This window comes from Oryctolagus cuniculus, chromosome 1 (genome assembly GCF_051225735.1).
Source record: "Oryctolagus cuniculus isolate XC-2025 breed Fujian yellow rabbit chromosome 1, ASM5122573v1, whole genome shotgun sequence".
NCBI lineage: Eukaryota > Metazoa > Chordata > Mammalia > Lagomorpha > Leporidae > Oryctolagus > Oryctolagus cuniculus.
In genome coordinates, this window is record NC_142867.1 from 117,786,731 (window position 1) to 117,803,032 (window position 16,302).

Sequence of the window (16,302 nt, forward strand, 5' to 3'; positions counted from 1 at the left end):
ACAAAAAAACTACTAAGAGGGATAATGTATTAAGTTGTTCATTAACAGTCAGGGCTATGCTGATCAAGTCACCGTTTCCCATAGTGTCCATTTCATTTCAGGAGGTTTCGTTTTTGGTGTTCAGTCAGTTGTCACCAATCAGGGAGAACATATGGTATTTGTCCCTTTGGGACTGGCTTATTTCACTCAGCATGATGTGTTCCAGATTCCTCCATTTTGTTGCAAATGACTGGATTTCGTTGTTTCTTACTGTGGTATAGTATTCTAAAGAGTACATATCCCATAATTTCTTTATCCAGTCTACCGTTGATGGGCATTTAGGTTGGTTCCAGGTCTTAGCTATTGTGAATTGAGCTGCAATAAACATTAGGGTGCAGACCGCTTTTTTGTTTGCCAATTTAAATTCCTTTCGGTAAATTCCAAGGAGTGGGATGGCTGGGTTGAACGGTAGGGTTATCTTCAGGATTCTGAGGAATCTCCAGACTGACTTCCATAGTGGCTTGACCAGTTTGCATTCCCACCAACAGTGGGTTAGTGTCCCTTTTTCCCCACATCCTCGCCAGCATCTGTTGTTGGTAGATTTCTGTATGTGAGCCATTCTAACCGGGGTGAGGTGAAACCTCATTGTGGTTTTGATTTGCATTTCCCTGATTGCTAATGACCTTGAACATTTTTTCATGTGCCTGTTGGCCATTTGGATTTCCTCTTTTGAAAAATGTCTATCGAGGTCCTTGGCCCATCTCTTAATTGGGTTGTTGGTTTTGTTTTTGTGGAGTTTCTTGATCTCTTTGTAGATTCTGGTTATTTTTTTTTTTTGACAGGCAGAGTGGACAGTGAGAGAGAGAGACACAGAGAAAGGTCTTCCTTTGCCGTTGGTTCACCCTCCAATGGCCGCCGCGGCCGGTGCACTGCGGCCAGCGCACCGCGCTGATCCGATGGCAGGAGCCAGGAGCCAGGTGCTTTTCCTGGTCTCCCATGGGGTGCAGGGCCCAAGCACCTGGGCCATCCTCCACTGCACTCCCTGGCCACAGCAGAGAGCTGGCCTGGAAGAGGGGCAACCGGGACAGAATCCGGCGCCCCAACCGGGACTAGAACCTGGTGTGCCGGCGCCGCTAGGCAGAGGATTAGCCTAGTGAGCCACGGCGCCGGCTGATTCTGGTTATTTACCCTTTATCTGTTGCATAGTTTGCAAATATTTTTTCCCATTCTGTCGGTTGTCTCTTCACTCTCCTGACTGTTTCTTTTGCAGTACAGAAACTTCTCAATTTGATGCAATCCCAATAGTTGATTTTGGCTTTGACTGCCTGTGCCTCCCGGGTCTTTTCCAGAAACTCTTTGCCTGTGCCAATATCTTGAAGGGTTTCTCCAATGTTCTCTAGTAACTTGATGGTGTCAGGTCATAGATTTAGGTCTTTAATCCATGTGGAGTGGATTTTTGTGTAAGGTGTAAGGTAGGGGTCTTGCTTCATGATTCTGCACGTGGAAATCCAATTTTCCCAGCACCATTTATTGAATAGACTGTCCTTGCTCCAGGAATTAGTTTTAGATCCTTGATCAAATATAAGTTGGCTGTAGATGTTTGGGTTGATTTCTGGTGCTTCAATTCTGTTCCATTGGTCTATCCATCTGTTTCTGTACCAGTACCATGCTGTTTTGATTACAACTGCCCTGTAGTATGTCCTGAAATCTGGTATTGTGATGCCTCCGGCTTTGTTTTTGTTGTACAAGATTGCTTTAGCTATTCGAGGTCTCTTGTGCCTCCATATAAATTTCAGCACCAATTTTTCCAGATCTGAGAAGAAGGTCTTCGGTATCTTGATTGGTATTGCAGCGAATTTATAAATTGCTTTTGGGAGAATGGACATTTTGATGATATTGATTCTTCCTTCCATGAGCATGGAAGATTTTTCCATTTCTTGGTATCCTCTTCTATTTCTTTCTTTAAGGTTTTGTAATTTTCATCGTAGAGATCTTTAACGTCCTTGGTTAAGTTTATTCCAAGGTATTTGATTGTTTTTGTAGCTATTGTGAATGGGATTGATCTTAGAAGTTCTTCCTCAGCAATGGCATTGTCTGTGTATACAAAGGCTGTTGATTTTTGTGCATTGATTTTATACCCTGCTACTTTGCCAAACTCTTCTATGAGTTCCAATAGTCTCTTAGTAGAGTTCTTTGGGTCCCCTAAATAAAGAATCATGTCATCTGCAAAGAGGGATAGTTTGAGTTCTTCCTTCCCAATTTGCATCCCTTTAATTTCTTTTTCTTGCCTAATAGCTCTGGCTAGAACCTCCAGAACTATATGGAATGGCAGTGGTGAGAGTGGACATCCCTGTCTGGTACCAGATCTCAGTGGAAATGCTTCCAACTTTTCCCCATTCAATAGGATGTTGGCTGTGGGTTTTTCATAGATTGCTTTCATTGTATTGAGGAATGTTCCTTCCATACCCAGTTTGCTTAGAGTTTTCATCATGAAAGGGTGTTGTATTTTATCGAATGCTTTCTCAGCATCTATTGAGATAATCATATGGTTTTTCTTCTGCAGTCTGTTAATGTGGTGTATCACATTGATTGTCTTGCGCACATTAAACCATCCCTGCATACCAGGGATAAATCCCACTTGGTCTGGGTGGATGATCTTTCTGATGTGTTGTTGCATTCCATTGGCGAGAATTTTATTGAGGATTTTTGCATCTATGTTCATCAGGGATATTGGTCTGTAATTCTCTTTCAGTGCTGCATCTTTTTCCAGCTTAGGAATTAAGGTGATGCTGGCTTCATAGAAAGAATTTGGGAGGATTCCCTCTTCTTCGATTGTTCTGAATAGTTTGAGAAAAATTGGAGTTAGTTCTTCTTTAAATGTCTGGTAGAATTCAGCAGTGAATCCATCTGGTCCTGGGCTTTTCTTTGTTGGGAGGGCCTTTATTACTGTTTCAATTTCTGTCTCAGTTATGGGTCTGTTTAGGTTTTCTATGTCTTCCTGGTTCAATTTAGGTAGGTTGCATGTGTCCAGGAGTCTATCCATTTCTGATAGGTTTCCCTGTTTGCTGGCATACAAGTCCTTGTAGTAATTTCTGATGATTCTTTTTATTTCTGTGGTGTCTGTTGTTACATTTCCTTTTTCATCTCTGATTTTATTGATTTGGGTCTTTTCTCTTCTTTTTTTAGTTAGTTGGGCCAATAGGGTGTCAATTTTGTTTATTTTTTCAAAAAACCAGCTCCTCGTTTGGCTGATTTTTTGGAATGTTTTTCTTGATTCAATCCTGTTGATTTCTTCTCTGATTTTAATTATTTCTCTTCTCCTACTAGATTTGGGTCTGGTTTGCTGTAGGTTTTCTAGATCCTTGAGGTGAATTGAAAGCTCATCTATTTGGTGCCTTTCCAATTTCTTGATGTAGGCACCTATTGATATAAACTTTCCTCTTAACACTGCTTTTGCTGCGTCCCATAAGTTTTGGTATGTTGTGCTGTTATCCTCATTTACTTCCAGAAAAATTTTGATTTCTCTTTTGATTTCTTCTATGACCCATTGTTCATTCAGGAGCATGTTGTTCAATCTCCATGTGTTTGCATATGCTCTAGGGATTCCTGAGTTGCTAATTTCCAACTTCATTCCTTTATGGTCTGAGAAGCTGCATGGTATGATTCTAATTCTTTTGAATTTGCTGAGACTTGCTTTATGGCCTAGTATGTGGTCAAGTACTGGCCTAGTACTGCTGAGAAGAATGTAAAATCTTTAGCTGTAGGATTGAAAGTTCTGTATATATCTGTTAGATCCATTTGGGCTATAGTGTCGTTTAAATCTACTGTATCCTTGTTGATCTTCTGTCCTATTGATCTGTCTATTTCTGAGAGTGGAGTATTGAAGTCCCCCAGTACTATTGTATTGGGGTCTAAGTCACCCTTTAAGTCCGTTAACAAATCTTTTAGATAAACCGGTGCCCTGTAGTTAGGTGCATATACATTGATAATTGTTATATCTTCCTGTTGAATTGATCCCTTAATCATTATGTAGTGTCCCTCTTTGTCTCTCTTAACGGTTTTTGTGGTAAAGTTTCTGTTGTCTGATATTAAGACGGCTACGCCCGCTCTTTTTTCATTTCTGTTGGCATGGTATATCATTTTCCAGCCTTTCACTTTCAGTCTGTATGGATCTTTGTTGGAAAGATGTGTTTCTTGTAAGCAGCAAATAGATGGGTTTTGTTCCTTAACCCAATCAGCCAATCGGTGTCTTTTAACTGGACAGTTCAGGCCATTCACGTTCAAAGTGACTAATGATAAGTGGTAACTTTGCCCTGCCATTTGCCAAAGATAAGATCTAATATATGCTTTGAATTCCCTGTGATCTTTTGCTGTGAGGTTTCCTTCCTTGGTTTCCTTCCTTTACCTTCTTTCATATTGATGACCGTGTTTCTGTGTTTCTGTGTGTAACACATCTTTAAGCATCTTTTGCAGGGCTGGACGAGTGGCAACAAATTCTTTCAATTTCTGTTTGCAATGAAAAGTCTTTATTTCACCTTCATTCACAAATGATAGCTTTGCAGGATATAATATTCTGGGCTGGCAGTTGTTCTCTCTTAGTACCTGGGCTATATCTCGCCATTCCCTCCTAGCTTGTAGAGTTTCTGATGAGAAGTCAGCTGTGAGTCTGATTGGAGATCCTCTGAGAGTAATCTGACGTTTCTCTCTTGCACATTTTAGGATCTTTTCTTTATGTTTCACTGTGGAGAGTTTAATTACAACGTGTCGTGGTGAGGATCTCTTTTGGTCGTGTTTATTAGGGGTTCTGTGAGCTTCCTGTACTAGGATTTCTCTGTCCTTCTCCAACCCTGGGAAATTTTCTGCTAATATCTCCCTCTCCATGCCTTCAGGAACTCCTAGAACCCGAATGTTGGGTTTTTTAATAGTATCCTGAAGATTCCCGACAATATGTTTTAGATTTCTAATTTCCTCTTCTTTTCTTTGGTCTGACTGTATCCTTTCCTGTTCTCTGTCTTCTAAGTCCGATATTCTCTCTTCTGCTTCTCCCATTCTGTTTGTAAGGCTCTCTATTGTGTTTTTCATTTGATCTATTGAATTCTTCACTTCAGTCACTATCACAGTTTCCTGTTGTACTAGTTGTTTCATTTCATTTTGACTCCTCCTTAATATTTCATTTTCACGAGAGAGATTTTCTATCTTGTCCATTAAGGATTTGTGTAGTTCCAGAATTTGTTTTTGAGAACTTCTTAATGTTCTTATCAATTTTTTGAGATCTGCTTCTTGCATTTCTTCTATGTCATCATCTTCATAATCTTGAATTGGGGTGTCTTTTTCATTTGAGGGCGTCATGGTGACTTCTTTGTTTTTATTACCTTGGTTTTTGCGTTTGTTATTTGGCATATTGGAGATATTTGGTTTCTTCACTGTGGTGCTTTTTCTTGTTATACTATGACTCTAGATTAAGTGGACTATCTGTTTTTGATGGAGCCATAGGGCTTGAGATGGGTGTGGCCTGATAGCTCTGTTTGGTGTGCCAAAGGTGACACTCCCAGGTTAGGCATGGTAAACCTCTCTCTCTCTCTCTCTCTTTCTTTTTTTGTGATTCAAAAGGGAATTTATTCTGCACAGCTGAACGAAGTTGGAGGTAGTTAGCAGGCAAATGATATACCCACAGGAGCCAGAGATCGGAAGCTCTTTCCCAAGGACCACACAGGGAATCTGTTCGGCCCTCAGAGTGGGCTCAAATTCTCCTTCAGTCTCCCACTGGGTTGCCAAAGTTACAGAATTGTAGCGTCTCTGGAGAGTGCTCACGTGAATTCCGTGAGTTCTCTCCCCCACCATCTCTTTTTTCACAGTCTCAGTTCAGTAGCACCACAAATTTACTAGGTCCTAATCTCCTGTTAATTCGCCCCGCCCAGAGTCAGGTTTTTTTGCTAGGCTCAGGGCCGGTGCAGACCTGAGGTCACTCTGCTTATGACGTATGTCCAAGATGGCGCCTGCTCTTTGTCTTGCTCGCCCTTGAGAGGTGAGCAGAGAGAGAGAAACCCATGTCCGTACCAGTCACCTTTTTTTTTTCTCTCTCTCTCTCTCTTCCAGCTAGCCTGGTGAACTTCCCCCCCTCCCCGGGGGTCGTTCCCTCTAGTCTCCTCTCTCCGCTTGCCTGCCGGTGTCTCGGGCTATTGAGGTTCGGCTCACCTCGCGTTCCAGCGCTGGTGTGTTGAGTCTGCCGCTGGTTTCCCGATCTGTGGGCTCCCACACTCTCCACGCAGGTCCGCTCCCCTTCCAGCGCCGATGTGTGGACTCGGAGCCCTGGACGTCCCAAGCCTCCCCGCTGTTGTCTGTGTGGCACGCACTCCCCTTCGAGCACTGGCGCGCAGACCCTGCAGCTTCCGCGGCTCAGTCCCGCGGCTCGGCTTCCGCACGGTGGGCGACCTTGTTCTCCCAGTAGGTCTTCCGATTCACGGCCACTCGATCCAGAAGAGTTTCCTCTGCAATATTTTCCTAGTTCTTTTTTTCTGAGGCTACCGTAACTCCCCTTTTATTAAACTAAATTTTCCCGGACTATCAGCGCGCGCCCTCACTATTCCACCATCTTGGCTCCCAATAAAAATATTTTAAAAAATTAAAAATAAAATTCAAAAATTAAAAATTAAAAATTTTTTTAAAAGAATTGCACTGAATCTATGGATCAAGCTGGAAAGAACTGACATCTTTTTTTTTCTTTGACAGGCAGAGTTATAGACAGTGAGAGAAAGAGAGAGAGAGGACATCTTTTTTAAAATAATAAATATCTTAAAATTTGTGTTTTCTTTCTTCAAAAGGCAGAGATCCAGAGAGGGGGTTGAGACAGAGACAGAGAATCTTCCATTTGCTAGTTCACTCCTTTAATGGTCACAACAGCCAAGGCCGGGCCAAAGCAAAGCCAACAGCCAGGAACTCCATCCATCTCCCACATAGATGCAAGGGCCCAAGCACTTAAGACAATCTTCCACTGCTTTCTCAGGTGCATTAGTAGGTAGATGGATCAGACATGGTGCAACTAGACTCAAACCAGTGCCCTTATGGGATGCCAGCATTGCAGGTGGCAGCTTAACCTGCTATGTCACAGTGTCAGCCCAGAACTGACATCTTAACAACGTTAAGTCTTCCTATTTGTAACACGGGCTATCTATTAAGGTTGTCAATTCCTTACATCAGAGTTTCATAGTTTTGTTCATATGGATATTATACATATTACTATAGATTTGCTCCTAATCACTTCCTCTGTTTGGGTGCTACTGTCAATGGTGTTATGATCTTAATTTCAAATTCTACTTATTCATTGCTGCTATATTTAAAGCAATTAACCTTCTATGATTAGTAATATTTTATATTAACCATGTAAATTCATTCTTTGAGGTTTTCTACACAATCATGTCAACTCCTGTATACTTTTTATTCCTCCGCCCCTTTTTTTGTTATTGCACTAGCAAGGACTTCCACACAATGACAATATAGAATTGGAGTGGGTGGAGTGCTATCCTTGCTTTGTTCTAATCTCAAGGAGAAAGCATTTCACCATTCAATATGATGTCAGTAGGTGAGTTTTTTAACTCTTTATCAAGATGAACAAGCTTTCCTTTATTTCTAGTTTGCTGAAAACTTTCATCATGCATGGTGTGGAATTTTGTCAAATGCTTTCTGTGCATAGGTTAATATGTGATCTTCTTCATCTTTATCCTACTCTGAGTTTAGCTGAGCATTTATATGATTCTATTTTCTCCTCTCCTCTCTTAGTCTATTAACTATTCTTCAGTTTAAATTTTTTAGTGATGGCCCTAGAGTTGTCAGTATATACAAACAACTAGTCTAAATTTACTTTCAAATAATACTGTATCACTTCATATGTGGTTTAGACACCTTATAATAGAGAATTGTCTCTCCCTGCCTTCCATCCCTTGTAACATTGCTAATTTCATTGCACTATCCCCAGGCTATGGATAGTCAATATGATGGTGTTATCATTCTAACAAGCATTTATCCATTTAATAAATTAATAAGAAGAAAAACAAAAGGTCTTATTTCACCTTTATTTATTCCTTCTTTAAGGCTCTTCCTTGTTTATGTAGATCTTGGTTTCTGACCTATTTAATTTCATTCTCTCTGAATAACTCCTTTAACATATCTTGCAAGACAAGTCTACTGGAAACAAATTCTCTGTGTTTTATTTGTTTGAGAAAGTCTTTAATTCTGCATTATTTTTTTCAATGCTTAATTTATTTGTTTGAAAGGCATAGCTAGAGGCAGAGGCAGGGAGAGAAAGAGGAGAGGAGAGGAGAGGAGAGGAGAGGAGAGGAGAGGAGAGGAGAGGAGGAGGAGGAGGAGGAGGAGAGGAGAAGAGAGGAGAGGAGGAGGAAGGGAGGGGAGGGAAGGGGAGGGGAGGGGAGGTAGAAAGTCTCCCATCCACTAGTTGACTCCCCAAATGGCCACAATGGCTAGAGCTGGGCTGATCCGAATTCAGGAGCCAGGAGCCAGGAACTTCTTCCAGATCTCCCACACGGGTGCAGGGGCCCAAGCACTTGGCCCATCTTGTACTGCTTTCCCAGACGATAGCAGAGAGCTGGATTGCAGGTGAAGCAGCCAGGACTCAAACTGGCACCTATATGGGATGCCAGCACTGCAGACAGCCGCTTTACCCACTACACCGCAGTGCCAGCCCCTCTGCATTACTTTTGAAGGAAAATTTTACTGCATACAAAATTCTAGGTTGATGGGATTTTTTTTTTCTTTCAGTGCTTTAAATTTGCCAATCCACTCTCTTCTTGCTTGCAAGGTTTCTGAATAGAAGTCTGATGAAATTCTTATTCATGTTCCTTTATAGTTTTTTTTTTGGTCCAGTTTTTTAGTATTTGAATATGATGCAGCTAGGTGTGATATTTATCCTGCTTAGTATTTACTGAAATTCTTGTTATCTGTGGTTTGGTGTGTGTCATTAAATTTAGAAAATTCTCCTCTATTATGGTATCAGATATCTCTTCTGTTCATTTCTACCTTCTTGTATTTTCGTTAATACTTATGCTATACCTTTTGTAATTATCCCTCAATTCCTATATATTCTGTCTGATTTTTTTTCCATTTAGTTTCCTCTGCATTGTAGTTTGGGAGATTTCCGTTCACATATTTTCACAACCATTGATTCCTTTCCTCTACCATGTCTAGGCGACTGACGAGTCCATCAAAGCGTTTTTCATTTATTTTACAGTGGAGTGTTTTTCCAGCATTTCCTTCTGCTTCCCCCTTAGAATTTCCATCTCTCTGCTTACATTACTCATCTTTTCTCACTTGTTCTCCACTATAAGAGATTTTAGAAAAGTTCATGAAAATGCATATTATGAAAAAATACATGTACATTTCAAAAATTTTTTTCATCAAAATTAGCTTATCTTTTAACTTCATTTTTCCACAGAACTTTCTGAAGCACTCTCATATTTCTGTTGTAATCCTTAGCATGTCAATTACACTTGCTTTAAATTCCTGGTCTGATAACTCCAACATCTTCACTATCTGAGTATGGTTCTGGTGCTTGTTTTGTCTCCTTAGACTTTATTCTGTCTTACTTTCAGCACACCTTGTTATTTTTTTGTTGGCAATCATCTGTGATAGATTAGGTAATAGGAACTGAGTTGTAAATAGGGCTCCCTTGTGAGATCTTAGTCTGTGTTTCATGTGAGGCTTTCTGTGCATGTGGCCAGCACTTACGTTGTACTTACTGTTAGGCTGTAGCTGACAGATCTGAGGTGTCACAATCCTGTAGTACCATACTGGTCTCACGCATCACAAGGTTCCCCTAGAAACTCTTTTAACTCACCTGAGCCTGGCGAATCTTTCAGCTCTAATCCCTATTAGTATATTACAGATGTACTGATGTGATAATGAGAGGAGAGGAGAGGACTTCTTTATAGGTATGGATGGATGGGTCACAGACCTTTGGTGTGCCTAGTCCCCAAGGCTGTGAACTTCCTAAGGGTTTCTCAACTCTTTCCACCCTTTAGGTAAGACAGGAAAATTAGAAAGGAGGCCAGTGCTGTAGCACAACAGTTTAAGCCTCTGCCTATAGCACCAGCATCCCTCACAAGGGCACAGGTTTGAGTCCTCGTTACTCCACTTCTGATCCAGCTCCCTGCTAATGCACCTGGAAAGGCAGTGGAGGATGGCCCAAGTGCTTGGACCCCTTCACCTACATAAGAAACCCAGATGAAGGCTCCTGGTTTCAGACTGGCCCAGCCCTGGCCATTGCAGCCATTTGGCCAGCAAATAAAAGATTTCTCTCTCTCTTTCTCTCTCTCTCTCTCCCCCTCCCTCCCTCTCTCCCTCCTTCCTACTCTCCCTCCCTCCTCCCTTCTTTCTCTCTGTAACTCTGCCTCCCTAATAAAATAAATAAATCTTTTTTTTAAAAAAAAAGGTACCATAGAGAACTGGAGTTGGATAAGAATTATTTACTCTCTGATGTAAGAATTTTCCAAAAGGCCAAGGAGAGACCAGAAAGCTCTATATTTCAAACCAGTTACTTTTTCCCTCCCCCTGTCCTGAGCTTGGAAAAATTTTCTCTGATCGTCATGAAGAAAGCCCCAGAGGAGCCTCTAGAACCCAATCATGCAAGGGTAAGGATTCCCTCCCCAAAATTGGGCAGCAAGAAAGTCATATTTTTCAAACTAGTCCACAATCAGCCTCCATAAATTCATAAATTACTGTTGAAGATATAAAATTCCTAGAAATAGCTGTAATATAAGTTCAAAACAAGACCAAAACATCTGTTGTCATCACTTCCATTCACAATTTTACTGCTAGAACACAGCACTTGGGCTCCAAGCCAGTTTTTCTCCAAATCCTGCAAAATTATCATTACTTGATCCTCAAATAGACCCATATAGTACAGGCAAAACACAATTAGAGAGGAAAGACGGTCACTTCAATAAGTGATGCTCAATTTAATAACTTCATGCAAAAATAAAACTACCTCATATCATGTATTATAACTGATTTGAATTTGATCAAAATCTAAATATTAAAGGAAAACCCATGAAGTTTGAGAAGAAAATATGAGAATATCTTTGTGAATATGTTCTAAAAAAATTTAAAAGGCAAAGCACTAACATCAAAAGAAGTTAATAAGGTGAACTCTGTAACAATTAAAATATCTGTTACCAAAAGACATTGTTAGAAACAGTTATGCCAATAGACAAGTCACAAACTGAGCAAAGATAACTTCAATGTATATGTCTGAAAAAGGATTCATATTCAGAATATACTTTTAAAAAAACTCAAACTAATAGAAAGACTAAAAAGACTATTTTAAGTGCACAAAAGACTTAGTCACTTTATAGAGTGTGATATCCAAATATCTAATGAACATAAAAGAAGTGACCAATATCATTGTTTATCAGGGGAATACCAAAGAAAGACTAAAGTAGCACTGTACTACACACTAAACACAGTGACCAAAATGAAAAATATTGAAAATAACAAGTGTTCACATGGATGAAGATCTTCCTTACCTGGAAATTATCAGGAAGAGTGCAAGTCAGTGTAAATGTTTTAGAAGACAAGTTGGTAGTATTTAGAAGCATAAATATTTGCCTACCTGTGACCCAATAAATCAAGTAAACACCCAAGAGAAATAAATTTAAAACAAAATACAAGAATATTTCTAGCAGCTTTATTAATAATATGCAAAACAAAAACAAGCCAAATGTCCATTAGGAGAATAAATGACCAGACAACTGTTCTATATTCATACAATGAAATACTAAGCAATAATAACCAAGAAAAGCATTACCAATGACTCTCACAGGACACTATACACTGAGTTGAAGAAGTCAGACATAAAGGAGTAAATATGTTATTTAACAATTATATCAAGTTCAAAATGGGCAAAATAGATCTGTGCCTCTAAAGGTTAGAATAGTATAGGGGCCAGCGCTGTGGCATAGTGGGTAAAGCCACCGCCTACAGTACTGGCATCCCATAAGGACGCCAGTTCAAGTCCCAGCTGCTCTATTTCTGATCCAGCTCTCTGCTGCGGCCTGGAAAAGTAGTGGAAGATGGCCCAGGTCCTGGGGCCCCTGCACCCGCATAGCAGAAGTTCCTGGCTCCTGGCTCGGATCAGCGCAATTCTGGTTGTTGCAGCCAACTGGGGAGTGAACCAGTGGATGGAAGACCTTTCTCTCTCTCTCTCTCTCTCTCTGCCTCTCTTTCTCTCTCTGTGCAACTCTTTCAAATAAAAAAAATAAATCTTTTATTTAAATAAGGATAGTATATATTTCTAGGAAAAGAAAACATAGGAGTAATTAATGGGAAAGAACAGACAATAATATTCTGAAATGATGAAAATCACTAATACTTTGCTATAGGTAGTTGTATGTAATCAAACTCTTACAGATATGAAGAAAATTATTGAACATTTAACATTTGTGCACTTTGATGTATAAATTTATGCTTCAACTTAAAAAGGGATGAGTTATTTATTTATTTATTTATTTATTTGAAAGAGTTACAAAGAGAGAGAAGGAGAAGCAGAGAAAGAGAGAAAGAGAGACAGAGAAAGAGAGAGGTCTTCCATCTGCTAGTTCACTCCCCTATTGGCTGCAATGGCCAGAGCTGTGCCAATCCAAAGCCAGAAACCAGGAGCTTCTTCTGGGTCTCCCACACATGCGCAGGAGACCAAGGACTTGGGCCATCTTCTGCTGCTTTCCCAGGCCATAGCAAAGAGCTGGATTGGAAGTGGAGCAGCCAGGATTCAAACCGGTGCCCATATGGAATGCTGGCACTACAGGTAGCGGCTTTAGCTGCTACACCACAGTGCTGGCCCCAAGAGATGTTTTTCCACTCACCTATGTTGTACTGATTCATGACCACACAAGCATCCTGAATTTACTGATCTTCTCCTCTACTGTATTTTTGAAAGAATACTCATCCCCTACATTTCTCTTCCTTTTATTACATTCTGATTGAACAGAATAATTCCAAAGGAAACAATTTTCCAAACTCCTTTTTTAATAGAAATTTCATAAGAAAAGTCCTCAAGTCCAGTTGTCCTCCAAACACTTCACATGCTATTGTTTCTGCAAGATGTTACCATGAATAATGTGTTCAGACCCCAAAATTATTCTTCTGATTCTTTATATAAAGCTATACCTCCATTTACCCAATGCTGTAAATATGTTACTTTTCCTGATACACCATTCCTTTACTTTAAGCAGTACTTTTTGAAGATCGCAGATATACGCAATACCTTAAAATGCAAATGTCAATTGTCTCCCCTAATAACTCATTGGTTGCTATGTCTTTAGTGGTTCACAAACCCAAAGACATCTATTACGAAGTCACATTTTTCAGAGTAGGTGATTCTCCATGTTCTATCTTCATTAGTCTGGAAATAATGAATGAAGCTTGCATTCAAAATCTTCAGCTTCCTTACATCTGTGTATTTCTCCTTTAGAAGCTCTAAATTAGCCTGGGTCCCTTGGGCTCTGAACACCATTACAAGAAACACACATGCTTGGTTCTATGTGGAAGCTAACATAGCTCCTATTCACAAAGCCCACATTTTAAAAAAAAAAAAATTTATCTCATTGTCAAGACCAAATTAACCATAGTTTCACCTCAAACACTTAGAAAAATTATATTCCAAAAATTAACACATGAATAATCGATGGTATCACTATAAACAGAATTAGACTTATTTCAATGCCAAATACAACAGCGATAACAAACACTGAACTTGACCAGATAAAAGATGAAACAAGGAAGCATGGCTAAAGGGAAGTAAAATAAATTGGATTAAAATTCAGTCACCTGGCTTCCACTGTCAGCTCCGGCAGCAGATGCATGTGTTTTTATAAGTCACCTACAAAATATTTAGTAGTCTCCTGTGCTGCTGTACTCACAGCATAGGGAGCTGTGTTAAATGATTTCCTAGGCTTATTTGAGATTCAAAACTCTATAATTGTACAAACATTTTTCATAAAACAAATTGTTGGAATAGTGTGCTTTAGAACAAGAGGTAAAAACTTCCTCTAAGTATAAGGGAAGGAGGCACTGAATTTTGTCTCATTCATGGATAATCATACATAACAGAAACACTCTGACCCATGAAGTTTGGACTGGCTTTCAAACACCTTCAAGGAAAAATTTTCGATTCAAGGTTTTCATTAGGGCAATTTTTACATCCTTATTCCTCAAGCTATAGATTAATGGGTTCAACATAGGCACCACTGCAGTATAGAAAACAGAGGACACTTTTCCCTGATCCAAGGGCAAAATAGAAGGTGGCTTAAGGTACATAAAAGCTCCTGATCCAAAGAAAAGAGATACCACCATTATGTGGGAACTGCAGGTACTGAAGGCTTTGGATCTGCCTTCGGTGGAGCTAATACGCAGGATGCTGGAAAGAATGAAGCCATAAGAGATGAATATGGTAACAATAGGCACCCCAATGCCAATGGTCACAATAATAAACACCAGCAGCAAATTTATAGCAGAGCTATTGCAGGACAGCTCAAGGAGGGGAATGATATCACACATGTAGTGATTAATGATGTTGTCTGCACAAAAGGTCATAAACATTAAGTTTCCCATATGGGCCACAGCTCCAAAAACACCCATCCCATAGACACCCAACAAAAGAAGCAAACAGACGTGGGGAGACATAATGACTGTGTACAACAATGGTTTACAGATGGCAACATAACGGTCATATGCCATTGCTGACAGGATATAGGATTCAGAAAAGACAAAGAAACAGAAGAAAAAGAACTGAGTCATACATCCTGCATAGGAAATGATGTTTTTCTTAGACACAAAACCCATCAGCATTTTAGGGGTGAGGGTAGTGGAGTAACTAAAATCTATGAAGGACAAATTGAAAAGGAAGAAGTACATGGGAATATGCAGGTGAGAGTTCAGCCTAATCAGCATTATCAATCCCAGGTTCCCCACCACGGTGACCACATAGAAACCTAGAAACAGGAAGAAGAGGGGGACCTGGAGCGCCTGCTGATCGGTTAAGCCTGCGAGGATGAACTGGGTCACGGAGGAGTTCTCTGCCATCATTTCCTCCAGGTGAAACTATGAAGGGAAAAGAAGAGTCACTGAGAGAAATACAGAAGGCTACCCACCATGGAAGTGAAGTGGAGGGACAAGGAAGCAGAAAAGGGAAGCACTCACTTAGCACTAACTGTGAGAAAGGCATTGTTCTAAACGCCGTGTGGCATTATAACTACCCGGTTCTACTGATGAGGACACTGGGCCCAGGCAACTTGCATAAGGGTCTGTCGCTTCTGAGTTACCACAGCAGGTGAACTCAGTTAATCTGGCTCCTGTGCTTTGAACTTTTCAATATTCCCCTGCAGGACACGGTAGGTCAGGCAGTCACTCACCCTCTTCAGTTTGCAGCCGCAGTGCTGTCTTCTACTGGCTTCCATCCATTTCTTTCCTGGAGATGCAAATGGCCCTGGGGAAAAAAAAAGGTGACAGCTTATGGTTCAGACCCCTCTGCTTCTGCCTGCAGGATCAAAGCCTCTAGGTTATCTGAGGATATTTTGCTGAACTGGAGGATATGACCTTTGATTGTAGCTTGGCCTAGAGTTTCCTGTCCATCTTCCAGGGATGGGACAGCAAGCTTTGATGACACCACAGAAAACAGGAGATTGAAGAGTTCTTTATAAATTAGAGATGGTGCACTATTTACAGAGGCTCCCACAGGACCATTACCCACAGCCCACTTTCCCCAAGGAAGAAGTGTTTGTGTTTGTATACACTCTTGAATATGCTTCTCGTGGCTTTTAATGACTTGTTATTTTGTTATATCTTTGTAAGCATAATTAAGAGCAAACCACTGTAGGGAAAAATAATTCTTGCTATCTCGTATTGTATACTAACTGCGTATCAAATACTGAATCTAACCCAGCACCCTCAAATGGATATCAAGAATCCAACAACACTGGACAAATTACTTTGCCAAATTTATCATTCACAATAACTTCATAAATTATATCTTTAAATCTTCACTCTAAACATGAAGAGCACACACAACTGAAAGATTCACAACCTGGACTGAAACCCTTGTGTGTGCATGTCCATTATTCAGGGGCTTCATCACTGGCTCCACCACCCCTCTCGGAGTGTGATAATGGAGTCTCTGAACAGCGTTTTTACCAACGAGGATCTCAGGAGACTCTTCAGAGATTAAAAAATAAGCTATTTTAAAGGCAGCATCAAGTGTTAGATCTATGAAAAGTCAAATTAGGAGGCATCAGATTTCAGAGAGAGATTCACTACTTCACT

At 40.3% G+C, this 16,302-nt stretch overlaps 1 protein-coding gene across 3 annotated transcripts in view; it reads right to left on the reverse strand.

Annotated features, from left to right (window-relative positions):
- Positions 1-11,660: 11,660 nt before the first annotated feature.
- The window catches only part of LOC100343776 (olfactory receptor 8B12), a 180,235-nt gene continuing 175,593 nt past the window's right edge, over positions 11,661-16,302 (reverse strand). For all 3 annotated transcript variants that reach the window (XM_089314019.1, XM_089314015.1, XM_051818918.3), the window contains 2 exons: positions 15,396-15,469; positions 11,661-15,084 (listed from right to left, as the gene is read on the reverse strand). In XM_089314019.1, coding sequence (XP_089170145.1) covers positions 14,128-15,084; positions 15,396-15,440 — 1,002 coding nt within the window. In that variant the 5' untranslated portion in view covers positions 15,441-15,469 and the 3' untranslated portion in view covers positions 11,661-14,127. The remainder of the gene's footprint in view (positions 15,085-15,395; positions 15,470-16,302) is intronic.